This window comes from Rattus norvegicus, chromosome 10, assembly GCF_036323735.1.
Source record: "Rattus norvegicus strain BN/NHsdMcwi chromosome 10, GRCr8, whole genome shotgun sequence".
Taxonomy (NCBI): Eukaryota; Metazoa; Chordata; class Mammalia; order Rodentia; family Muridae; genus Rattus; species Rattus norvegicus.
The window spans coordinates 102959433-102984989 of record NC_086028.1 but is presented as its reverse complement, the minus strand read 5'-3'; the positions used below and the strand labels follow the sequence as shown (position 1 = coordinate 102984989).

Below are 25557 nucleotides of genomic sequence, written 5' to 3'. Positions count from 1 at the left end.
GAGGTACGTAAGAGAGCTGCATGCCCTAGTCTGACCTAATGTCCAAGGACATGTTCCTCAGGTTAGAGAAGTGTCCTATCCTGTCCCTCAAACACAGCTGCCCCAAAGTCTAATTTCTCTGACCAGGACCTGGCCTTCAACCTCCACCGTTGGCTGTACCAGGCCAGAGTATAGGAATGAAACAGCCAGTCTGCATCCGCCCAAAGGGGCCCCTGGTGGCCTGGGTTTCTTTTGTAGTTAAGAAAGAAGGGAAGAAAGGAAGAAAGGAAGGAAGGAAGGAAGGAAGGGAGGGAGGGAGGAAGGAAGGGAGGAAGGAAGGAAGGGAGGGAGGGAGGGAAGAAGAAAGGAAGGAAGGAAGGGAGGGAGAAAGGAAGGAAGGAAGGGATGAAGGAAGGAAGGAAAGGAGGGAGGGAGGAAGAAAGGAAGAAAGGAAGGAAGGAAGAAAGGAAGGAAGGAAGGAAGGGAGGAAGGAAGGAAGGGAGGAAGGAAGGGAGGGAGGGAGGGAGGAAGGAAGGAAGGGAGGAAGGAAGGGAGGGAGGGAGGAAGAAAGGAAGGAAGGGAGCAGGATAGCTGGCAGCCTTTCCTGGGGTTTCAGAAGGAGGGCAGGACTTAAAACTCACACATTCAGCTGCTTGCACTGTGGCTGGAGATCCACACATGGCGCCTCTCCCCCACCCAAGTTTCCCTTCAGCTTCTCGAGCCTCCTGGTTGGGAGGAAGGGCACACAGCCAGATCTCACAAGTGATCTTGTGATGTTGGTGGTAACCCCTGATGTTGGTGGAGGTCCCGGGCACCTCTGAGTAGACAAGTCCGCAGAAGCACCAGAGAACTTGGGAGTTTCATTTTGCGGTAAAGGAATATCCCCATAACCCAGTTAATTTTCAGAGCTACCCAGCCCCTTGACCCATGACAGGAGACAGGGGACAGGGAACCGTGGACCCAGAAAAACTTGTCCGTTTATACTGCAGATACTATCTGTCTCTAGGGGACAGAGGGCAGGGGCCTGGCCTTCCCTTCTCAGAAGCTGCCCACCCACATGACAAGTGGGGCAGCATCCTCCAGCAGAGCCTGCTTCCTGAACCCAGGGAGGAAGAGACCCTGGCCTGAGTGGAATCCACCAGGATGCTGGCTGCAGAGTCTGGGGCCACTGCAAATGGGGGGAGGGGCGACTGCCCCACAGTTGTTCCAGATCGAAGGTCTCTGGGGACACAGGGACTGCCAGTGACCACTGTCCAAGAAGGGAGCCACCTGGGACCCAGAGTGACTACTTCCCTCCTCCTCAGGGGCTCCCTCAGCTGCAGTCTCCCATGAGGAGGTGCCCAGCCCTTGTCCTGGCCTGTCTGCAAATGCCTTCATGACCTACACTGAAACTTGTTTAAAAGTCTGACATCGGTTGTATAGGGTGCTGGAGTCCCAGCTTCCCGGAGGTAAGACATCTGTGAAAAGGGACAGAGAAGAAAGCCAGGTCCCACCCAGGCTGCAAAGGACAACCATTCCCAATCCTCCCCTTATGCAAGTTCAGCCCGAGCCTCCAGAGACCCTTGATCAGGAGCAGATGTGGGGCAGCGACCCCCTCCTCCCATCTACAATCAAAGGAGCAGATGGTCAATGTTCAAGATCTCACTGAAACCTTGAGACTTAGCCTTGGAGACATGAGACATATGGGCACAAAGACAAGGCTGTGTGTTTAGGACTACAGTCCTTTAGTTCCCAGAGTGTAGACCAAAGAAGCCAGGGAAGACTGAGTTCATTCCAGGAACAGCAGCAGAGGAAAAGGAGCAAGTGGTGCTGGAGAGATGGCCAAGTGGTTAGAGCAAGTGGTGCTGGAGAGATGGCCAAGTGGTTAGAACAAGTGGTGCTGGAGAGATGGCCAAGTGGTTAGAGCAAGTGGTGCTGGAGAGATGGCCAAGTGGTTAGAGCAAGCGGTGCTGGAGAGATGGCCAAGTGGTTAGAGCAAGTGGTGCTGGAGAGATGGCCAAGTGGTTAGAGCACTGGCTGCTCTTGCAAAAGGGCCCAAGTATGGTTCCCAGCACACACGTGGCAGCTCACAACTGTCTGTAGCTCCAGTCCCAGGAGATTAGTTGCCCACGTCAGGCCTCCTCGAGCATCAGGCATGCACATGGTACGCATACAAACATGTAGGCAAACACCCATTACATAAAATAAAAAATCTTGAATAAATTCTCCCTTTCCCGCCCTGTTTCTCTCCCTCTTGTGAAGAAGAGGAGGAGGAGGAGGAAGAAAGACACAAAGAAAGAAAGAGATTAGAGCCCCTTACCTACTTTTGTGCACCGCACCCCCTACACATTCCCCCAGGGAGCCATGGCGCAGGCAGTGTTACATGTGTATGTTCCCTAGAGAAAACAAGGTCATTCTGTCTCCTTCTGAAATTCTTGGGATTTAGTGGCACTTTTAAAACATGACAACAAACTCGAAGTTTCTAGAACATCTGCTGGTTCCCGACTGCACGGAGCCTCCGGGTTCTGTCCAGACCAAATTAAACAGCCAGAGCCCAGAAATGCCCTCTGGGCGCCTGGCGGGGGTGTCCAGAGCCAACTGGTGGGGCTATCTAGCCAACAAGATGAAAATTCCTTGAGCATCTGAGACTGTGTTTGCAGAGAATTCTACGAGTCTCCAAATTTGGGAAAAAAACAAGAAGGCTTTGGAAAGGGAGCCACTGTTCAGCCAACCTTCCCCTGTGTGGCTTGGTCAAGAGAAACTACATGAACTCCTTTCCCAATTCATTTTAGGGAATGAATTTTATGTCTGTGACCCCCAGCACTGGAGGGGCTGAGGCGGGAGAGAGTGCCCAGGCCAGTCTGGCAGAGAGGTACAACTCTCTGTCAGTAGGCTAGCCTCCCTGACAAAGTGGGTGGTCACAGGGACTACGGTCAGGGCCCTAGCATGAAATGAAAGGTGGAGAGAGAAAAAGAGAACCCAGCTCTGTCCCGTCGGTCCCAGGATGTCAGGCCCTGTCCCTCTGGAGGGGCAAGCAGAGACTATAAGTCACCAGGTGGGAAACTCCCTGGCCTCTGCACCAAACACACAATGCACATGTTTGTATCCCACTGGGAATGCCGGCCGTGGGTGGCAGGAGGTGCTTCTGGTTCAGAAGCAGTTCAGTTGGACTCTAAATCTTAGCCAGACTCCTCTTCTTCCAGGTACCAAGTCCCCCACAATCCTCACTGCAGGCTCGGAGTCCCCCACACCTTAAGGACATGGGTGGAAGTGCACCCTGGTAGGCACCCAGGCCTAGCAAGCTGGTAGCATGGAACTTTGGCTTCTCAGCCCTTCTGGTCTCTACTGGACGGGACAGTCACAGCTTAGAGCTGAATCTGCACCATGCCACCTGGACAAGAAGGCTGGAGGCCACTCCGCAGCTCTAACATGGCCTCCCACTTTTCAGGGCTTCAGACCCGATTCCCAGTCCAGTCACTAGGTGCGTGCCCTGCGGCTGTCAGCACTTGGCACTGCAGAGGGACATGCCATCTCCTTCACCTGTGACATTCTGATGAGATACTGGAATAACCTCTCAGTTTGACAGACCCTGTAACCCCATGTGTCCCCGACCTTCATGGGGAATATCAGCCTGAGAGGAGGAAGGGCCTCCCGGACCCAGCTTCATATGAAGCAGGACGGTCCTATGGGTGCCAAGTCCCTGGGACTTGCCACTATCAGTGACGACCCCGTTAACCAATCTTGTCCCCACAGTTGGATCAGACAGGTTCCTGTCTGTGTAACCTTCTAGCACTCAGGATCTACAGTTCTTGTGCAAACGTCACTCAGTTCCAACAGCAGCCTCCAAACCCCACGAAGCCACTTCTAAGCCCAGTGCTAGCTACTACCTGTATCTGATAGAATGTCCCCCAGAACCTGGCATGATGCCATTCACAACCCCACCAAGCTCTGGAGGCTCAGGTCGAGTCTCTCAGCTCACTCTGAGCCACACAGACAATAGAGCAAGGACAGCCAACTGGTGCCCAGACTGCCCTAAGACCTCTCTCAACACAAACTCTGCCCCTGCCACCTCCTACCCCACTCCACCACAGCGCTTCCTTCAAACCCTTCCTGAAATGTCACATGCCCCAGGAAGGGTTCCAGACTGATACCTCCCCCAAAGGGGGCGTGCTCCACTTCTTGCTAGATAGGTGATCCAGGTAATCCTCAATGGGGTGCTTACACACCTACTCTCCCCATCTACTGTCTAGTGAACTTGCTCACATGGGGACAACTGATAGGCTCACCTAGTATATCAAGCTGGGGGCGTCGAAAGCTTTGGGATCTATAAAAGAGGCCAGCCCCTCTTCATTACAAAAGCCCTAGAGCCCCAGAATCCCTTTCAGCAATTCCCAGGAGTGTCTGTTGGAAATCTCGGGATTCATCATACAGAAGGCCCACAGGCATTAATTAAGAGGCCAGGTCTACAGCTACCTGCAAGCAACAGGCCTTTCCTCAGGGAACAAAGTGGCACCACCTTGTCCCAGAGGTGTCAATGTGGCCACCTCTCTAATGAGGAGGACAGGGACCACAGGATATCCAGGGACCAGTGCAGAAGAGCCTCCTCTGGGACAGCAGAGAAAAGTCTTGCCACTCAGATCCAAGAGTCTGGGCTTCTGGGCCAGATCTTTTTCAACAAACATCAAGGACTCTCAGGATTGTTCTGGGCATGCAAAACTGATTACAGCAAACGCTGGTGAGAAGAACAGGCCAACGGCTGGCACTCGAAGTGGCTTTTGTTACACAAGGACCCGGCTTGTAAGCGTGTTCGAGATAACAGATCTGGCCTCCGTTCAGGAAGAACATACCATCAAGCTGCCCCACGCTTCTGCTGACCCAGGGAAAGGAGATAGGGGTGACTCCTCCAGCTACCCAGTCACAGAGAGTGGTGGGACTCAGAGTCACCTTGTGAGGGAGGGGTGGGTGTTACTGTTGACTCAAAACCCTTGATGTTGGGAAGTGAGAAAGTAGGAAATCGAAGGCAGGGGAGAGATTACCAAGATAAAAATCTGAATCAGCACAGTAAGAGACCTTTTTCATCCCTAGGGAATAGGGTTGGGGGGTGGGGGGTGGCAGCCTTGAAAGGAAACCAAGGGCAGATACTGGGACACAAGAAGTTCATGTCCTTGGAGGGTCCTGCCACCCCTCAGTCCCCAGGGACAGAAAACCAAGTCTGAATCCCATCGAGACTTTTGGTTATGGTCACAAGGGTGGCCCCTGGTTCAGAGGGGGTGGTGTGGGGGCAGGGTGGGAATATGTGGGGACACTTGCAACCAAGACTGAAACCCAAGCCCAATTGGCGCACCTACTCCAGCACATACAACTACAGGCTGGATCCACCAGCCCCAGAGGCACGCTGCTCCGACCTGGGAATCCTAAACCCATCATGGACCACTTCCCGCTGCCTGTGGTACCATTGCTAACTGCAAACCTCCCGGGGGCAGGCAGGCAGGCTCTCTGCTATAATAAAAAACAAACCAACAAACAAAACAAAACACACCCCCAGAGATACACACGGCTCAGAACTAGCCAGCCGTGTGCCAGCCAGAGCTCCCTGGGGGAGCACCTAGGTCCTACCCTCTCAGCAGAGTATGTATGCTCCAAGCCACGAGCCTGTCTGTCCAGCCTCACAAAGGGACTATGGGCCCCAGCGGTTGTAACCAACCTGGTTCTTTTCAACTGGCATAGCCACACACACCCTGTAGGAAGCCTGAGCAAAGACTGGATGCTTCTCCAGCTGAGTCTGGCCATGCTGGCATTGGGGAACACCTACCTCCTGTGACTCGACCCCCCCCACCCCAGGAGCACTCACTATAAACTGGCCCCTTCATGGCTCAACTTCCTAGCAGTCTCACCCTGAGATCTTCGCTGCTCACTGCCCGTGGCAGTCTGGTCAGAAGACTCTCCTCTTTCCCTGTCACAACCAGTTTTCTCCTTTGCCTCGAGGTCTTGTTTCCCCATTCCCAACTTCTCCCTGCTAGTCTCTGGAGACTTTTCCCGCCTGGATTCAGACTGCAAGCTTCTCTCCCATGGGCTGGGTCATAGTCTCTCCACATCCCTTTCTCCATTCAGCAGTCCAACCCCGACGTGTGCACCCTCTCTGCGCACCAACTCAACTCCGTATTCCTAGGACACTTAGATGTCACTTTTCAGGTTGTTCATCCAATGTATATAGCTTCCCTTGCATAAGTGCCACCATGAGCGTGCGCGCACACACACACACACACACACACACACACACACACACACACACTTCCATTAGTGACAGCCCAGGCTGTAATCTCTGGGCACTCAAAGACCTGACCCCATTCCCCAACTGAACTTTTCAGAGCACAGCAGGAAGACTGGCACAGGAGGGCAGCATGCTCAGGAGGCCCAGCATCCCTAAAACTGCCAACCTCTATACCAGGATGCTCTCAATGAGGCCATTGTCTTGGACTAAATTTGAGGGTCAAGAAGCTGGCTTGGGAGGCAGCCCAGTGAGGGCACGACACAGTGAGTAAGGAGTTGCACAGAGAAACTAAGGAGGCAGGGGCAGCTGGCCTCCACAATGCAAGGAACCAGCTGGCTAGACCCTCACAACCCCTAAACTTCTCCCTCCCCGACAAGACCTGGGCAGCATTCCCCAGAAACCCCATCCCCAACTCCTCAAGGGATGAAAGCAGACACCTGAATGCCCCTAGGTCCGGAGCAGAGAGTAAACACAGAGACCTGGAAAAGGCAGTGTGCTGCCCACCCCCCCACACCCTCACCCCCACTCCCCGGGCCCTCCACCTCCATATGGGTCAGACCTTGCAGAGAAGGGAACTGACTGGCTGACTTTCAGATTACACTTCCAGGAGAATGAAAGGCCCCCGGGGCAAAGAAGAGGTGCAGAGAGGGGCAACCCAAGGAGCTGGGACAGTCACCGGGGCATTCAGAAGGCACAAAAGCACAAAACAGGTCTGGGGGACCCCAGAATAAACATGGACTCCAAAAAGTCCTGGTGGATGGCAGCACAAGGACTCCCAAGCAGCAACTCTCTGCTTTGTATCGGCACAGAAAGTGCTAGAATCTAAAAATTGCTCCCACCACTGAGGTGACCAAGTTGGTATGATATTCCAGGCTACTCACCGCCTATATCTGTCAATACACAACGGATCGGCATCAGCACCCATTTCCCCCCAACTCACTCCCACCCCCGTCGCTGTGCACACACACCCTGACACACAGCTAGTCCCCTAACTCAAAGATAAAGTTGATCTCAGGTGGGCTCAGGACAAAATCCCTGTTTCCAGTCATGGGGCCTGGAGCACCCCCAACTGGTCACTTGTAGGGCTAGGGCTGGCTTGAAACCTGGCCGTCTTTAACTCTGTGGGGCCCTTCTTCCCTCCCTCACAGCCCACCAGAGGGCTCTGCCTAAGGCTGCCTGAGAGCCCCTCAAAGGGGCGGGGGCTCTGGGCCCGGCAGAGTCAGGCCCGCCCCTCGGAAACCCAGCCCCAGACGCGCGCGGGACACCATTGTGTAAGCCTCCCTTTCCACTGGCTTTATTTACTCCGGACGAGGACGCAGGACTAGGGGCCACGGCACCGGCAGTGGCAGTCACGAGGCCTCTGGAAAGTCCGCGCATGCAAGCCCAGGGAGGAGATGGCAGGCCCACCCTTGGAGGAAACGGCCCCCAAGTATCTCTGCACTTTGTAAACTCAGGACAAGAGGCGAAAGTACTGTCCTTGCGTGAGCACACAGGCCCCCTCTCTCCCAAAAGGCTCTTCTCTCTCAGATAGATAACGATGTCCCAGGCCTGGATCGGGGTGTTGGACATCCCACCCTGGACCCTGAGACTCGCCGGGCTGGGATCCCCTCGGATGCATGGGGCCTGCCGGCCGATCAACTTGGCAGCCCTTGCCAGCCCCGGGACTGGGCTCAGCCCCAACCCCGGAGATGGCGTGGGGGAGGGGAGGAGGTCCACCCTGAGGATTCGGCCTCCCACTGGATCTGAAGAGGGGAACTAACTCCCACGCTGGTGAGAGCTGAGGACGAGCACCAGAAGAAGAAAACCCACTGGTTTCCAGGGTGGAACTGTGCTCCCCCGGGTTGCTCCCAAGAAGTCAAGCCCGCCCTCGAGGAGCGACAGTCGCAGGGCAAACACAAACAAAAATAAAAAGATGAACGCCCCACAGGCAGCGTGAACCTGGGATCCCCGGGGGGTGCGTGGTCCCTAACTATATGGTCTATCATCTACAGGACCCCTTAATGGGGCTCTGCAAGTAGGCAACGTCTGGGACGCAGAGCCCTAGGGTGAGCAATCCGGGGTCTTGCCTCTCCTGTGTTCACCCCGTCCCGTCTCAGGCCCGCCTGGAGGCTCCTGCCCAGCTCGCCAAGCAACCCCTGGGTCGGGCACCCACCTTCAAAGTCTGAAATGATCCCGTCCAGCTGTGCGTTGACCGCGGGGTCGGACATGGTGGCTGGTGCGCAGGGAGTCCCGCGGAGACCGGGCCCTGCGCGCTCCCGCTCCCGGTGCCGAGCTGGCCGCACGAGCCCCTCGGCCCCCACGGTCGGCTGAATGAATGGGGGAGGAAGGCGGGCGCCGGCCCCTCCCCAAGCACCCGGGCCCCCGCCCCGCCCCCGCCTCCCGGCTGGATCAGGTTCCCGCACCCCAGCCGGCCTCCGCGACTCGGCACTGGCTGTTGCGCCCGCCTGTCAAAACTGGGCCTGGAGGGGTTGGAACCAGAGCTGCTTCTACAGGGACTGCAGAGTCCCAGGCACACGACCTAGGCTGGCCCCCCTTCTCCCTTCCTGGCGGGTGCCCAGGGGACCGCGACAGACACGGCCTCGGCCCCTCCCCCTCACGCCCCTCCGTGGCCAGATGTGGGCGGATGTAGAGGATGTGGAGGCCGGGCCACAGCAGCGGGCGGGCGCTGAGGGGGACAAGATTCCTCCCCTTCCCTGGGCGCAGTGCTCTTGCTGCCGGAGGTTTTATTTACGCAGCCAAAGTTCGTGAGCGCCTCCTTCGCGTAAGAGAACAGGGCCTGCAAGGGTTAAGCTGAAGCGCTAGGCTAGTCCGGAGGACCCTAGACGGTTGACTACAAAGACGAGGGTCCCAGGAGTTCCTTAGCATTCATACGTTGAGGACTGCTACCCTTGCACTCCGGGGGTCGCTGCGGCACCCTCTGGGTAGGTGCTACGGAAGGGATAGGGCAGGGAGAGGCGGCCCTTCAGAAGAATCATTGCAACGCCCCTCCCCCCTTCCACTGTATGGGCTTCCTGAGTACAGAGAGTGGACCACGACCTTCTCTCCAGAAGAGAGAAACCACAGTCCCTAACATCAGAAGGAAGGAAGAAGGCTGCTCCTGGGTCCTTTCCACATCAGTGGGTACCCACAGCCTGGCCTCTCTCTGCCCAAGTAGCCTTCACACTTCAGACATCTACTGGGCAAGCAGATAAAAACACTGGCTAGAAACAAAAAACACTAGTTACCAGGAAGGGTCCCCAGGGATGCGGGACGTGCTGAGGGGAGGGGGTGACGGGGGAAGGGTGTCTTGGGGAGAGGTTCACCACTTCCTGGATGAGCCAACAAGACTCCTGCCCGCTGGGCACTACCTTAGACCCAGGGTCTCTGTTCAGTCAGGGCTGCATGGATTCATAGCCAGGGACAGGGTCCTGCAGAGTGGGTAACTCATCCTTTGGTCCTCAGTGGTGCGTCCCTGAGCTGTCCTGGGTCTGGGTCTGCTCTCTCCCTACTCCAGCATTCTCAGTGTGGTAATTGAGGGAGGAAGCTGTGCTGAGACCTGCAGAGGTCGGTGAGGCTGCAGAGAAGGAGAGGAGGAGCCCGGGCTAGGTTTTGGTGAGACTTTTTTTTTTTTTTAAGCCTCTGGAATAGAGTCCTTCCTATTAGAAAATGTGCCCCTCCTCTCATGCCTCAGATGGTTTAAAAACTATTTCCAACCAAGCGAGCCTCTGGACATAGGAACTGTAAAACCACCACCATTCTAGATCGGATGCACCCGCATCCCATCTCTCTAGAAGCCTTACTTCCAGGAGCAGTGGGTACCCCACGTGGCTTCTGTCAGGGTCTCAGCCTGCCTGGCAGTCTGACCATCACCAGGTCACCTGCTGTCCCACGTCAGGGGATTTCAGGGTGCAATGTAAGCTGAGGCCCTTACCACAAAGCCCTGGGAAGATGCCGGGTCCCTGGGACAGCATCCAACCTGAGTGGGCGTTGCTCACTGGTGTGTTTTATAAAAGGCACCTGGAACACAGAGACACACCCGAGCGACTGTTCTCCCCAGGGCAAGTGCAGATTAGCAGAGACACAGCTCATTGTTGCTCAGACTGTATCCAGGCAGAGTAGCCAAGCGCACCCCAGTGTTCCAATGAGGAGCCCAGCCAAGGCGCAGGCTTCAAGGAGAGCTTCCACTCCACCCCTGCCCCTCCCAGGGACTCCATGGGACAATAGAGGTGGGTGCTGACTTCCATAGCCACAACACCCCTGTCTAGAGTGACTGGCTCCAGAATTCGAGCAACCAACCCAGCCCTCTGCTCCCCTTCCGCACGGTAACCACTCTGCCCGCAGTACCAGCCAGGGGACCTGTTAAATGCCCGGGCTCCTCCATCAGGAAAGCCAAGGCAGGTTTGGCCATTCTCCCAATAGGAAGTTCACCCTTGTGTCTCTTTTCTTTCAGTCCCACGGGGACAATGGGAAACAGCAGGGCACCTCCCTTCTCACCACAATTACCTTCTGCAAACTCCAGGATAACCGAACAGCCACTTGGCTTTGAAACAGTCCCACCCGCCCCCAAACCCCCAGCCCTAATCATATCAGCTGTCCCAGATCACATGCTTGGCTGTGGCATTCTGGAACTTTCATATGGTTGGATGGCCACCCAATTCTCTCTCTATAGTCTTGGGCTCTGGCCTTGGACTTGGCTAAAGAAAGAACTCAGAGTTCTGTACTCCAGGCTTCAAGAGGAGGATGCCAGGCTCACTCAAAGGGAAACTCACCAAAAGGCCTGCCTGCTTGTGGGTGTGCAGCAGCTCCCGTCCACCCCAAAGAGATAACATGATTACTGGATGCTCACAACGGGACCAGACCTAGCCTGAGGGTTTGTGCTACAGGTGGGCAGTCGAGGTTGCTTGGGATCAGAATGTCTTTGTCCTGGACTCAAAGACCAGATAAAAGATAGAGAAGAAGTCCGAGACAAGAGCCCTGTGAAGTTGGAAGCAGCCACTGAAGAGCAGCAGCCAGAGGCCAAAATGCAACCTAGAGCCTCGAGGGGCAGGGTCTCCTCTCTGGAACCATGAGGCGCACAACCCTGCAGACACCACACCATACCACCAACCCAATAGAAGACCTTCAATGTGGTGTGAAGCCAGCCAGTGTATGGCAGTCAGTACAGCCAGACCTGAGAGTCCCTCAGGCCAGAGAGTCCAGGGACAAAGCTGTCTAAGAAGTCACCTGGTGACCTGGTGACTGCGGTGGACAGGACTGGTCTGGCAACTCACTGTCTTGGGGGGGGGAGGGGCTAAGGACATGCGTCTAGCCAACTTGCAGAGCCAGAAATACCATCAGACTTTTCTTTCTTTCTTTTTTCTTTTTGTTTTTCCTTTTTTTCTCTTTTTTCCTTTTCCTTTATTTTTTCTTTTTTCCTTTTGAACATGGGAAGACATACACGGGCTAGAAGAGGAAACCCGTAGGTTCAGTCCTCGGGAATGGAGCAAGAAAAGCCTGGGAAAGAGGGTGCAGGAAGGACTTGCGGAAACAGCCGCTTGGCTTGCACATCAGGATCCCTGACCCCTGAGCCCAGGTACAGCCTCAGCAGGAAGCGACTCAGCAGTGGGGGTGGCCTCCTCAGGGAGGTTGTGGCTCCCTGCCCGGCACTGTTGTGACTTTGGACAGGATGCTCTAGTCAGTGAGGGACAGGACCGGCCTCCTCATAGTCTAGTCAAGGGTAGAACCTAATTGGCTCAACTCTGTGTGAGCCTATATAAACTATATATACATTGCATACACCATATATATATATACACACACACATATATATATACACTATTTATAGTGTATATACCACACACAAAGACTACATGTATATGATATATGCTATATACATTGTATATACATTCATATATACTATATACATTGTATACACATTCCCTATATACTATATACACTGTATATACTACATATACACTGTACACCATATATATTATATATGCTATATATAACATATACCTATATACTATGTGTAGTGTATGTGCCATATATACATGTATATACTATATGTACACTGTATATACATATATATTCCATACACTGCATATACATCACATACATTGTATACACTACATATACACTATATACAAGGTATAGTGCAAGTAGACTGTAGAATCTCCCCCCAGCCCCTAAGCTGTAGAAGTCACCATCTTGGCAAAATGGAGCCACTGTGACCTCCTAGATGTTCAAGTCAAATATCTACAAATACCCCTGCACTCTCTTCTCTTCATCCTCAACATCAAACCAGCTGGCCTGTGTACCCCCAAACTATCTGGGGACCAGGCTAAGGACCCTCCTCAAGTACCTAGCTGGATGCTATTTAACAATGGCAATCTAAGGGTTAAAAGACAGCATTTGCAGGACCTGACCCGTTTGTCTACAAGACAAGAGCTTCCCATCTTGGCTAGTTCCAAGCTCTCGGAGTGACATCACCCACTATCAAGCTGCTTCACCCACACAGGTGCAAACACTAGACTGGGTGGCTCAGGGATAGAGCAGGGGTTAAAAGGGCTCTCAGTTGGGGCTGGAGATGGCTCAGTGGGTTAGTGCACCTTCTGCTTTCTCCAGAGGGCTTGGGTTCAGTCCCCAGCACCTACGGGCTAACTCACAAGCATCTGTAACTCCAGCTCTCTCACACCAATGCATGGGAAACCAAATGAGTTTTTTAAGGAGTCTTGCTTACATTGCTTTAAGTAACTCATCTATTTTATTTTATTTTTTTTTTGGTTCTTTTCTTTTCTTTTCTTTTCTTTTTTTTTTTGGTTCTTTTTTTCAGAGCTGGGGACCGAACTCAGGGCCTTGTGCTTCCTAGGCAAGCGCGCTACCACTGAGCTAAATCCCCAACCCCGTAACTCATCTATTTTGAATCATTTTTATTAACCTTGCATGGATGTGTGTGCACAGGTGCCCAGCATGGATATAGGTCAGAGGACAGCTTGTGGGAGTCAGCCCTCTCCTGCTACCACGTGGATTTGGGGATCAAACCCAGATCGTCAGGCTTGGCAGCGATCATCTTTACTAGCTGACTGAACCATGTCACTGGCTATGTGTAATCTGTTCCTTAGACAGGATCTCAGTGTGCAGCACAAGTTGGCCTGGAACTCAGTCTGTAGCCCACCCTGTCCTCAGACTGTGACAGTCATCCCAGTGTATGGGCACAGCAAAGCTTAGTCAGCACTCAGAAGCACACTAGCATGGCTCCTGCGCTGTGGCTATCGTAACCAATCTCCAGTGAATGTGGAGACATACATGCATTTATGCTCCTGCCCTTGGTTCTTCGGGGGGTAGACTCTGAAGTCTAACGGTAAGATTATGTGATCATTCTATAAAGTAAAGTTTTAAACAATAACTCATATACTTCATTCTTCTAAAACTTGTTTTATGTATCAGAGTGTTTACATCTGTGTGTGTGTTGTGAGCACGAAAGAAACCTCGGAGGTCAGAAGGCATTAGATCCCCTGGAACTGGAGATCCGGATGGATGGTTGGGAGAAGCTGTGTGGGGCCTGGGAACTGGACCCAGGTCTTCTGCAAGAGCAGCAATCATTCCTTTTTGTTTTTAAAGATTTATTTATTTATTATATATGAGTATATTGTAGCTGTCCTCAGACACACCAGAAGAGGGCATCGGATCCCATTACAGATGGTTGTGAGCCACCACGTGGTTGATGGGAATTGAACTCTGAACCTCTGGGAGAGCGGTCAGTGCTCTTAACCGCTGAGCCACCTCTCCAGCCCCTGAAATTTATTCCTAATTTAACAAGTTCCTCCAGTTCACTTATAAATATCTAATTTTACATTATGTCATAGAGAATTTAATAGTAGCATCTCCCAATTCCTCACAAACACCCATCCTCTTACTGTGCTGGCTTCTCCCTCTCCCACCTCCCACTCCTACCCCGGCTCTCCGGACCACACACTTTCCTCCCCAGAGGCTTCCAGGCTTAGGTCAGATGCCCCCTGAGCCTCACTCACACTGTATAAACTCCTCACCACCTCTGGCAGCTGCTTGGGCCTCATCTAGCCACTAAGTTCACTGCCTCTTCTCTGTTCTTCATGATGTTCCTCGTCATGTACCAGTTACTTCCTCCACCTGGACACCCCCGCCTCTCTTCCCTGTGGGGTTCGTAATGTCAGTCTCTGACAACAGAATGGCCATCCCGAGTCCCCCCTGAAACCTCAGATACAGCTGCTATCTCAACTCCAGACATGCTACAAGGGCTCCCCAGCTCGAGTTCAGCCCACCAAATGACAGGGCACAATTTCCTTTACCGGACAGCAGTATGGTGTGGATTCCTGATGGAGGAACTGGTCCAAACAGGCAGGTAGGGCGAGAAGCTCTCCTACCACACTGAGCCACCCGGGTTTAAGAATAATGCAGGATCACAGGCTGCTCCCACCTAGGCTACTCCAGGGCCTTTCTGTCATGGTTACCTCCAAGCTGGGACTACCAAGTCTCATGCAGGCCAGTCATTCTGAAACTTCCCCCAGGGCAGCTTCCTGATAGGCACAGCTGACAAATGCGAGCAGGCCACAAAGCCCATCCCACCATCTGCCCAAGACATAAGGTTTCCCTTCACAGATTCACATGACTAATCTTCCTTAATTTCCCAGTCCCCAGATGGGCCCACTTCATGCTAAGCGTTTACAACAAAACCTGACCACAGCACATGGGCATGCATCTCCCAGCACGGCAAAAATCCTCATTCCTCTTGTAAGTCTTCTAAATGCGGGCTCCTGAGTCATCGCAGAGGCTCCCGGCCTCAGAGCCCAGCAAATGCTCTGCTCTGGGCTCCCGAGGCACCCACACCCTATGTCCCTGAGAATAGTGTCACCATCACCACTGCAATACACAGCTCACAGAACCTCACATCGCCGTCTCTAGGACCAAACCCTTCAACACGGCCTGTCCTGCGTATCTCTGATTTCCCTTGCAAATCTGAGGGAGTTTTGTTATTGGGGCAGAGTAGCCCAGGCTAGCCTTGGAATCTTGCTCTTCTTACTAACCGTTCCTTATACCGGGATTACAAACCTGTGCTACTGCCTGCCTATCTTAGCTGGAAAAAGTTTCAAGTTAGAAAGACATGAAAGGGTTGGGGATTTAGCTCAGTGGTAGAGCGCTTGCCTAGGAAGCGCAAGGCTCTGGGTTCGGTCCCCAGCTCCGAAAAAAAAGAACCAAAAAAAAAAAAAAAAAAAGACATGAAAGCTATAGAACCCTGGGAGCAGGAGTGGAAAGGACTTTCGAGTGGCTCCCCTCACTGGCTGAGCCCTGGCACCTGGGCTCTGAGCATGGGCTTGTCTGATAGCTTACCCAGTGAGTATTGATAGTGAATTCAGCTGTTCAGGGGACCAGCACTAGCCCAGTGAGTTATAACCCACATGGCAGAGAGACACAATTCCCTTCTTTCTGTGGCTTATACATCCTCCATGGTCACCTCTCCTCAGCCCCAACAACAGCACATTCCTACCTCAGCTTTGGAACCCCCAACATCCTAGCTCCCCACCGGAAGCTGGAGATGCAGATGGGAAGGGGACCAAGGAACAGGACCCACAAAGGTACAAAAGGGACCTAGCAAGGGTGTCTAGACTGGCCCTTAGTCTCAGGACAGTAAGCAATTAAGCTTGCCCCTCGGGCTGTGCCAGCCAAAGGCACCTCACTGTGCCCTGCCAGGACTCTTGGCTGATTCCCGTCTCCATCAGAGAAGGACAGGCTGTTCCCAGAGGCCTGCAGTAGTCTAGCCTCACCCTGTCTAAAGCAAGCACCCTTGCTCTGTGGGGTCTGAGGCTGGAGGCAGCTTGCCATGGCTGCAGTGCAGGGACCAGGGCTGAGTCACCAGCCTGCCCTACTTCCACATCAGCGTGGTTCAGAGTAAGAAGAAAGCGTTTATTTTTAAAGTCACCACAGTTACCCTGGGATACACCCCCAGGAAGCACCTCCCATCTCTGCCTATGACCATGGCGAGACCCTAACAATGTCCCTGCCAGCCCCAAGATGGGTCCCCTCATGGGCAGAAAGAGAAATGACTCAACCGGGATCAGGTGCCAACCTGGGAAGGGCACAGAATAGGCATTCTTCTGCACCCCACAGAGGGTCGGCAAGGCTTACCTGCCCTCCACCCTTCTGCCCAACCCACTTCCCCACTTGTCCCAGGATGCCCACGTTGGTGGTTTGAAGATGGTTGTCACATAGGGAGTGGCACTGTTAGGAGGTGTGGCCTTGTTGAAGCTCTGCCCAGTGTGGAAGTCTTCTCCCATTTGCCTTCTAAATAGGAGGAGGTGGAACTCTCAGCTCCTCCAGCACCATGCCTGCCTGGACACTGCCATGCTTCCCACCATGGTGATAACCGACTGAACCTCTGAACCTGTAACCCGGCCTCATCTCTGTGGGGCTTGGCCTTTATAAAGGTTTTCAGTTTAAGTGTTGGATGTTGTCCTTCTGAAGAGTTGCCGTGGCCGTGGTGTTTCACGGCGATGAAAACCCTAACTAAGACACCCATCCACTCCACTCTAGAACACTCCCAGAGGTGGGGATCTTAGTACCTAGCAATGCTGCTCAATCTGCCTTTGGCCATTTTTGGCCTTTTAGAAGAGACGGAAGCTGGGCCCAGCAGCACGGGCCTACAATTCTAGCACTCGGGAATCAGAGGCAGGAGGATAAAAAGTCAAGGCCAGCCGAAACTATATATAGTGAGTTTAAGGCTAGCCTGGGCCATGAGACTCTAAAGACAGACAGGCAGATGGACGGACAGATGGACACATGGTACTGCAGCAGGCACTGAGCAGGTTTGAGACTCTAGGCTCTACCCCTAGCACCGCAGATGAATAAATCAGGCTGGGTACGGAGCTCAGGTGGTACAGTCAGCACTTGCCTAGCACGCATGCCACTCTGGGTTCAAACTCCAGCATTCCATAACCAAGTGGTAGAACCCTATAATCCCAGCACTTGGGTGGTAGAGGCAGGATAATCCCCAAGAAGAGTTCAAGGTCACCCTCAGCTAAGTAGTGGTTTGGGCTACATGGGACCCTGTTGAAAGAAGGGGAGGAAGGGAGGAGGGAGAAGAAAGGGAGAGAGGAAGGGAGGGAGAGAGAGGGAGAGAGGGAGAGAAAAAGGAAAGAAGAGGAAGAGAAGGAGGAGGGAGGTTGGGAGCACTGCCTGAACTTCATCTCACCTCTGAGGTTTGCTCTCCTGCCTGCTGTGACCACCTGCAGGGTCCCCCTCGGGGAGAAACAGAGGTGAGAAAGATAAGCAGGAGAGAGAGGAAGTGAGAGGGAGGCTGACTCACACTGTCAATCAAGGAACCAGACATCAGCTTTGCAGAAGAGCAAGTAGGGAGGGCCTCAGACTTTGCGTTACTGGAAGCTCAACTCAAAAGGCCAAGAGGAAAAGGTCTTAGCTGCTGAGGGACTGGAATCCCACTCATGGGTGGCCGTGAAGCCTGGGCTGTGGAGGCTGCACACGCAGCCTCAAAAGCCTCCTAAGACCAGGGGGTGGAGGCGGTGACTCTCTCAGAAACAGTCTTATTTCTATCTTGGCTAGTGTGATGGTTAATCTCAATAGTCAACTTGACGAGTCCAGAATAATCTGGGAGAAGAGTCTCCCGGAATGCCTCTCAGATTGTCTTCATTTAATGTTGTGTTTGAATAGGTATGGCCCCCACAGACTCATGTGTTTGAATGCTTGGCTCATGAGGAGGTGTGGCCTTGTCGGAGTGGGTGTGGTCTTGTTGGAGTGGGTGTGGTCTTGTGGGAAGTGCACCACAGTGGGGGAGGGCTTTGAGGTCTTGCTCCTCCCAGTATAAAATCCAGTCCCCTCCTAGCTACTTTCAGATCAAGATGTAGAACTCTCAGCATCTCTGGTACCATGTCTACCTGCACACTGCCATGCTTCCCGCCATGATGGTTGATAATGGACTGAACCTCTGAAACTGTAAGCCAGCCCCACTTGAATGTTTGCCTTTAAGAGTTGCCTCAGTCATGGCGATGGTGTCTCTTCACAGCAATGGGAACCCTAACTAAGACAGTTGAGCTGGGAATACTTGCCCACTGTGGGCAGCACCATTCCCTAGGATGGGGTTCCAGACTGTATGAGAAGGAGGAAATGGGCTGCTGACAGGTCTTGGTGGACAAAGGGGGTTGCCTCCAAGTCCAACAACCTGAATGCAATCCCTGGGACCAACATGCTGGTGGGAGAGAAGTGATTGCTCAAGTTGCTGACCTCCACCTGTGTGAAATGGCATGAACGAGCCTTCCACACGCTAAGTCAGTTAGTTAATTATTTTTAAAAGATAATAAAGGAAAAAGAGGGAGCTGAGTGTTCAGTGTTCTCTGCTTGACTTGGCACCCTGTGGCCAGATGCCTCGAGCTTCCCCACCATGATGGACTGTTCCCGTCCACTGTGACCCCCAAAGCAAACACTTTCTCCCTTGAGTGGCTTTTACCACCTATTTCATTCTGGCTACAGGAAAGTAACAGGGTGGCCAGTGAACCTGGATATTCCAGAGCTTTCCCCAGAGCCAGGGGACTCAAAGTGATTCTGTGGGACACAGTGGCAGCCAGTCTAGGCCAGCCTCCCTCTGACCGGCAGCCTCAGTCTAGGCTCAGGACATGCCTGGGAAACAGGATGGGAGGGTTGGGGAGCAGGCCAGCGGGCGGGGTCCTGGGGAGAATCTGAGGCTGCGTCCTCTGGTTGGCTGTGCCTTCCTTGCCCTGAGTGTGGCTGGAAGCCCCAGGCAGTCTAAATGAGCTATTTGTCCCTGATGTGAATCGACCTCCAGGGGACTAATGAGTTCGCTCGCTCCTGCTCTGTCCCTGTTCCCCAGCGTGAGTCACAGTCGGATGACTACAGACTGAGGGCCCTTGCCAGGGGTTTACCAGCTCTGCCCAGCAGTCTGAGTAGAAAGAAGTCAACAAAATTACAAAGAAGCCATGGCCTGGGACTCACTACACTGCTGCTGCTCTACACCTGGGGGTCCTCCATAGTTGGGGGATGACCCTCCAGGCAACCCCTGGTTCCTAAGGGCTAAGTAGGGGACAGACTGGAGACTTGTACAACACAGAACTGAAAGAGTGGCCTCACGTGGCAATAGACCGGGAGGGAACAAACCAGCTATCGCCTCTGGGAGTCAGTCACCATTGTCCCATCCTGGGATGAAATCAAGTCAACCAGGTTTCGGGGTTTTGCTAATTAACACTGTCAGGGCATTGAGTGGTCACAACCCACAGTGATTCCAGCTCCAGGGGACTGACACCTTCTTCTGTCTTCTGTGGCCACCCATGTACACGTGACACACATGCACACAGACAGACACAAATAAATCTTTTAAAATAAAAAATAAAATAAGCCAAACAGGGATACCCCACGCCTTTAATCCCAGGACTTGGAAAGCAGAGGCAGGAGGAATCCCTGTGAGTTTGAGACTAGAAGGATCTGCAAAGTGAGTTCCAGGATAGCCAGAGCTGTTACACAGAGAAACCCTGCCTTAAAACAAACAAACAACTCTATCACTCTCTGCCTACTCCCCCCAAAGCCCCTCACCCCCAGGTCTTCCCTCTTCCCTACCAATGCTCCAAGCTTCCATTCAGATGGTGGGAGGGCCTTCCTAAAACTCAGGCGTGCCTAGCCGTATGAGGACCCATCGGGGTTGGGAACTCAGGGCTGCACACAGACCCAAGTGGAACCTTGGGAACTTGAGGCACCGTTTCCCGGGAGGTGGAAAAACAGTTGCTTCAGTCGGAAAGGCACTGTGGAAGTACCCACCACAGACACACCTAGGCCTGATCTAGACCACTCCCTCACTGAAGCTGACCTTTTCAGGTGAGTCTAGATCTTATCAGGTTAACAATTAAAATCACCCATCTCACTTGCGTCTCCTACTTCAGAGGGCCCCCAGGGAGGGTCTAGCCAGGGAAGGCTTGAAGCCAGGAGTGAAATTATTTGCCTTGACTTCGGAAGGTCCTGCCAGCCAGATGGGCCACCTCTGTGCACAGCTGCTTACACCAGGCAGACATTCCTGACCTTCAGGAGCAGGGCGGGGACATTCCCAGACAGGGCCATGTCTACGTAGGGTCTATGTTGGTCGTAGGGACCAGGGAGCCTGAGTTCCGGTGGCTTGGCCTGGCCCCAGGCTGCTGTCTCAGCCCTGTGAGTGCACAGCTGGCCAGGGTGGCATAGTTCAAGAACAGGAAGTCAGCAAGACTCAGCAAAGGCCCCTCGAGGCCTGGAACTGTGGGCTGCACACGGACCCAAGTGTTTCCCAAGATCAAAATGGGTGCTCCAGCCCAGGGAACCACCAGGTGAGCACCCCCTGTTACAGGAAGAAAGAAACGTTGAAACCCGCGAGGGACAGAAGGATCTCCCTTGTCCTTGGGCTGTACAGGGCCCACAGAAGCAGAGGTCTGACCACTCTCTCATGAATAGCTTAGAATATTCACCTAGGAAAAACCCAATGCCATCATACTGAAACCTAGAATTTCAGAGCCTGTCGTCACCCTTCTGCAGAACCATGTCACTTCCATGACGCCTACTCCTCATCCCACCCACCAGCTGAGCTGCCATAGCCCTTCCACAGGTGGCCTGGCTCCCTGCCCACCACCAGTCTCTGGTTCAGAGTAGGAGGGACCCCTACCATGTGACTGCCACCTATGACAGGAGCCTTGGTACCTGTCAGTTCTTGTTCACACTTGTTCGACCTCCTTTTTCTGTAGCTACGGAAGCGCTCACCCAGCTGGCCAGCTAAACAAGACATTTATCAGAAGCCCTGATGGCTTGGGATGGCCGTGCAGCTAGGTCACTGCTGGTGAAGCAGGGCAAGAAAAGTTGAAACACTGAGTTTTCAAGCCACTCTCTTAAAACGAAAAGCACCATCATCCAGCCCCATCCCCTGGCCCGCCTTTCCTTCTCCCTGGCTGGATGCAGTCAGGCTAGCAGGAGCTAAGGCAGCCATTTTCTCACAGGGGAGAAGCTGCATGCTGAAGATACAGCAAAGAAAGAAACGGGGCCCTGGGTGCTCCGGGCCAGCAGAGGCTTCAACCTGGACTAGGACACAAGAAAGAAGCGACTTGTCTGACTCAGTATCTGTCTTTTTTAGGTTATTACCACTGTTATCATTGTTACTGCGTGCAGTCAGAGAAGCCCCCAATGGAGACGGTATGGGCTACCACCCATCCAGGCTGGGAGCTCCTCAAGGACAACCTGAAAGGGGATAGGCAAGAAAAACACGGGTGTTCCCAGAAGCAGCAGGGGATATGCAAATCAAGAGAGACAGGTAAGGTCTATGGAGCTTGGCAGGAGGGAGCCAGTCTTCAGGGAAGATGCTTGCCCCAACATGAGGTAGGTACTGGGCCTGAGTTTGGCCTCAGACTCCACCCACCAGGACACTGGGTCCTTCCTTCCTTCCTGCCTCCTGACAACCCAGCACTGAGGCAAAAGGCACCCAGCTTGAAGGGCTCCGTAACATACTAAAACCTCTGGCCCCAAAGAGAAACTCAGTACGTGATTGGTTTTTGGATCTGAGGCAGGTGGTTGACCCCTTGTTTAACATGAGTGAGACCCTTTCTGAGCCAGGAAAGAGCTCTGCCGGGGAAGGAGGTGGGGGCTGGCAGATAAATGACAGAGCCAGGATTGGAACTGGGTCCTAACACCTCCTGCACACTCTGGCTGTGTGTGGACGTCACCCTGGACGGGCACATGGAGTGGCAGCGGTAGGAAATCTTGAGAACGAGGCTCGAAAATTTGGCAGGGACTCGAGACGGGATCAAGAATGACTCCAAGTTAGTTCTGCGTGAGGGACGGTTGCGCATCTGCCATGGCTGCCCTCAGGAGGCTGAGGCAGGAGGAGTGGTGCCAGTCTGAGGCTTCTTAGTCAGGTCTAGGGCAGCCTGGGCTGCACAGTGAGACTCTAGGCCGCGGTTCCGATGGGAAAGGTCCTCCACAAGTTCACACTTTCAAACAGTCCGTCCCAGATGGCAGTACTGTTTGGGAAGGCTGTGGAACCTCTGGGGGTGGAGCCTTGCTAAAGGAAGTATTTCACTGGGGGGCAGGCAGGCCTTGAAGTTGGTAGCCTGGCCCTACTTCCTGTTCTCAAACTGCTTTCTATGACTTTCGCTCGGCCATTCATGTCTTCCCAGCAAGGTTCCAAGCGTCCATTTGGAACCACAGACTAAAAGAGATCCTCTCTCTCCCTGAAGTTGCTTTTTTTGGATATTTCATCCTGGGAAAAGAAACGAATACACTCTGACCTTAAAACAACAGATGTCCACGTTGGACAAAGATGGGAGGTTGGAAAGCAAACGGAGGCAGTCCAGGGTTCACAGTAAGGGATAGGGCCTCGGCCACTTCAGCTTGGCCACTCCGTCAGTCACAGTGCAGGGCAGGGAAAGTGAGCAGGAAGCCACTGTGGTTGTGAAGCAAGGGTGGGCACGACTCATGAGCGCACACACATGTAGGAATGACGGCTCAGCCACAGTGGTGCCTCATCTTTCTTCCCAGGATTCCATGGACACCCACCGAGAGAGAGCCCTTGGCTTCCTCACCCTGAGCTCATCTCTCGTCTGACCCAGATGACTCTCCAGGAAGTGTGGGCCAGCTCACTGTCCTGCCTTGTGCTCAGGGCCTCACATGCATACGTGTGTCAGGGAATATTAACTCCTTCCTTGACATCCCAGAGAAGGACCTCCAGCCCACCCCGGGCACCCAGTTGACTTCCTGAATATCTGGCCAGCCTGACTGGAGGCCACCTTCAGGGAAACACAAGGCAGGGAGCCATCCTGGTCAGAGCCCCTTCTCAGAGAACCAGCAGGGGGCCAGGATGGTAGGAAGGGCATCTGGGGGGGGGGAAGGGGAGGAAGGAATGTCAGAAGGAGGGAGGGGCATAAGGAGTGGGGTGGGGTGAAACATGAACAAGAGAGAGAGGGCAAGACAGCCCCTTCTGAGGGCCTACTGTGCCTCCCCTGGGCTTCTTGGCCCTCCAAGGACTCTGCCTAAGGGAAGCTCTGAAACACGCTTTAAGGCAGTTGTCCCACAGTCCCCCTTCCTCAGGGTGGGACCCAAGCTCCCCAATGTCAATGTCAATGCTGGGTCTAGAACTGCAAGTCCAGCTCCCATGTCCACCCCAGCCAGGCCTCTCAAGGTGGCTTAGGATCAAGACACACAGTGAGGTGCCCTGCAGGGAGGCACATCAGAGTCCCGGAGCGACACCAGATGTCTTGTGCTAGAGAAACTGGTGAGGTCAACGGGCTGCCTCCACAGCCCTACGGAGTTTGGGTATTTGGTCTGTTTGCTTGCTTGGGATGCTAGATATTTCATGCGTTGGTTTTCCTCAGAGGGCAACTGAGGGCTGAGCCACAGGGACAGAGGAAAGGACACATCTCAGCTCTCCTGGGCCTGCTTAGCCTGACCCCAGTATCTTACACTGAAGTCCTTTCTGGTGTGGTGTGGGGCCAAGCAAGGGTCTCCCCTACAGCTAAGAGGCCCACGGGACACACAGACTCAGATCCTTCTTGAGGCCTTTGTGTGCAGCTGTGTGGCACAGATGGACAATGCAGCAGTCAGGCACCGGCAAGTGTTGGCCAACGCGCTGAAGAGCCCAGGACCGTCCACGGGGGAGGGGTGAGTGCCCGGATTCTCTGCACATGGCACTCCACACATGTGGCTGACAATCACGTCACAGCACGCCAGGGTGCTGGTCATCTCCAGCTGTCCCCGACGCCGCCATGGAGTCAGTGTCCAGGGAGGGACAGAGGACGCCTGTCTTCATGGTCAGACACCCAAGGGAGGACACGGGGCCATAGAATATAATCAGGCAGATTGGCCGAAGCCTTCAGCCCTTTGGATGCTTGGGAAAGCCAGACTCGGTCACTTGCAATTTTGTTGAGCAACTATGATGAGCAAAGCAGATGAGTAACTCAGAAACCATCTCAAGGCTCCGGGGGACGCAACGCAGTTGGTAGAGGGCTTGCCTAGCACACTCGGAACTCTGGGTTCAATCACTGCATGACTGTATGGGATGGTGCACTCCTCTAACCCCAGCACCCGGGAAGAGGCAGGAGGATCAGAAGTTCAGTGTCATCCTCAGCTACGTAGGAGTTCAAGGCCGTCCTGGGCTACCTGAGACTAAGAGAGGGAGAAGAAGGGAGAGAGGAAGGGAGGTAGATAAAGTTGGTTGGTCTTGGGGCTGGAGAGATGGCTCAGTGGTTAAAAGCACTGACTGCTCTTCCAGAGGTCCTGAGTTCAAACCCCAGCAACCACAAGGTGGCTCACAACCGTCTGTAATGGGATCAGATGCCCTCTTCTGGTGTGTCTGAAGACAGCTACAGTGTACTTATATACATAAAATAAATAAAATCTTAAAAAAAAGAAGAATAAGAATTCTAGTCCAGCCTGTGCTTACAGAGACCTTAAGAAAATTTTAATTAAGTTAAACCACAAAACTCCAACTTGAACCCTTCTCGTCCATGTATAACGGTAAGAACCCAGTGTTTGGAGGTCAGATCAGGGTGGGAATCAGATGCTGGTTCCACATCTTCAAACACCACCTCCCTTTAACCCAGTGCCTACCTTCAGTGAGAGGCCACCAGCAGGGCACAACCCTGGTTGAGTAGTAGTTGGCACAAAGGGCCAGGGTGAATGTCCCTGACGACTGTGTTACAAGCAGACACTGGCCCTTTGCTGAGGCAGACATGACCCATCAACGATTTGTCCATCCATTGGCAGGGGCATAGAAAGGACAGCCGGAGCCAATAAGCCCCTCAACCTGCTCTTCCTAGGATATCCAGGGAAGAGGAACAACCTGCGTGAGGGCCACTTCCTTCCCTGACAGCTGCAGAGAGGTGCATCACCCAAGCTAGCTCATAGGCCATGAGCAGTGTGCTGTGTCGGCCGCCAAGGCTGGAGAGGCTGGGCATGAACCCAACCACCACATGCGGGATCGTTCTGACTTCAGTCAGAAAGGGGCTGCGAGCCCAGCAGAAGCTTTGAGGAAGCTAACTTCTTAGACACTGAGCCCAAAGCAAAGGGCCAAGGTTACTAGAACCTTCTTTGATGCCTTAACTCTGCGGGAGAGAGTAGACAGCCACCGTGCAATGAGAGAAGATGACAGGCAGGCCTTAGACAAGTCCCTGGGCCCCTTGAGGGGCCTTTGTTTTCTCATCTATAAAATCAGATAGATATTATCTCCTTCAAAGGTTTATTATGAAACGAGGCTGTGTTAATATCTGTAAAGTACTGAGAACAGTATTGGCCCCAGGGAGACCTCGGCCTGAACATCTCCATCTCCAGGCTCACGGTTGTGTGCACGTGCACATGTGCACGCATCA

At 53.4% G+C, this 25557-nt stretch overlaps 1 protein-coding gene across 4 annotated transcripts in view; it reads right to left on the bottom strand.

Moving 5' to 3' along the window:
• The window catches only part of Septin9 (septin 9), a 169233-nt gene that overhangs the window by 92800 nt on the left and 50876 nt on the right, over positions 1 to 25557 (bottom strand). The window contains exon 1 of one of the 4 annotated variants that reach the window (NM_031837.2): positions 8382 to 8694. Coding sequence (NP_114025.2) covers positions 8382 to 8436 — 55 coding nt within the window. The 5' untranslated portion in view covers positions 8437 to 8694. 4 annotated transcript variants of the gene reach the window in all.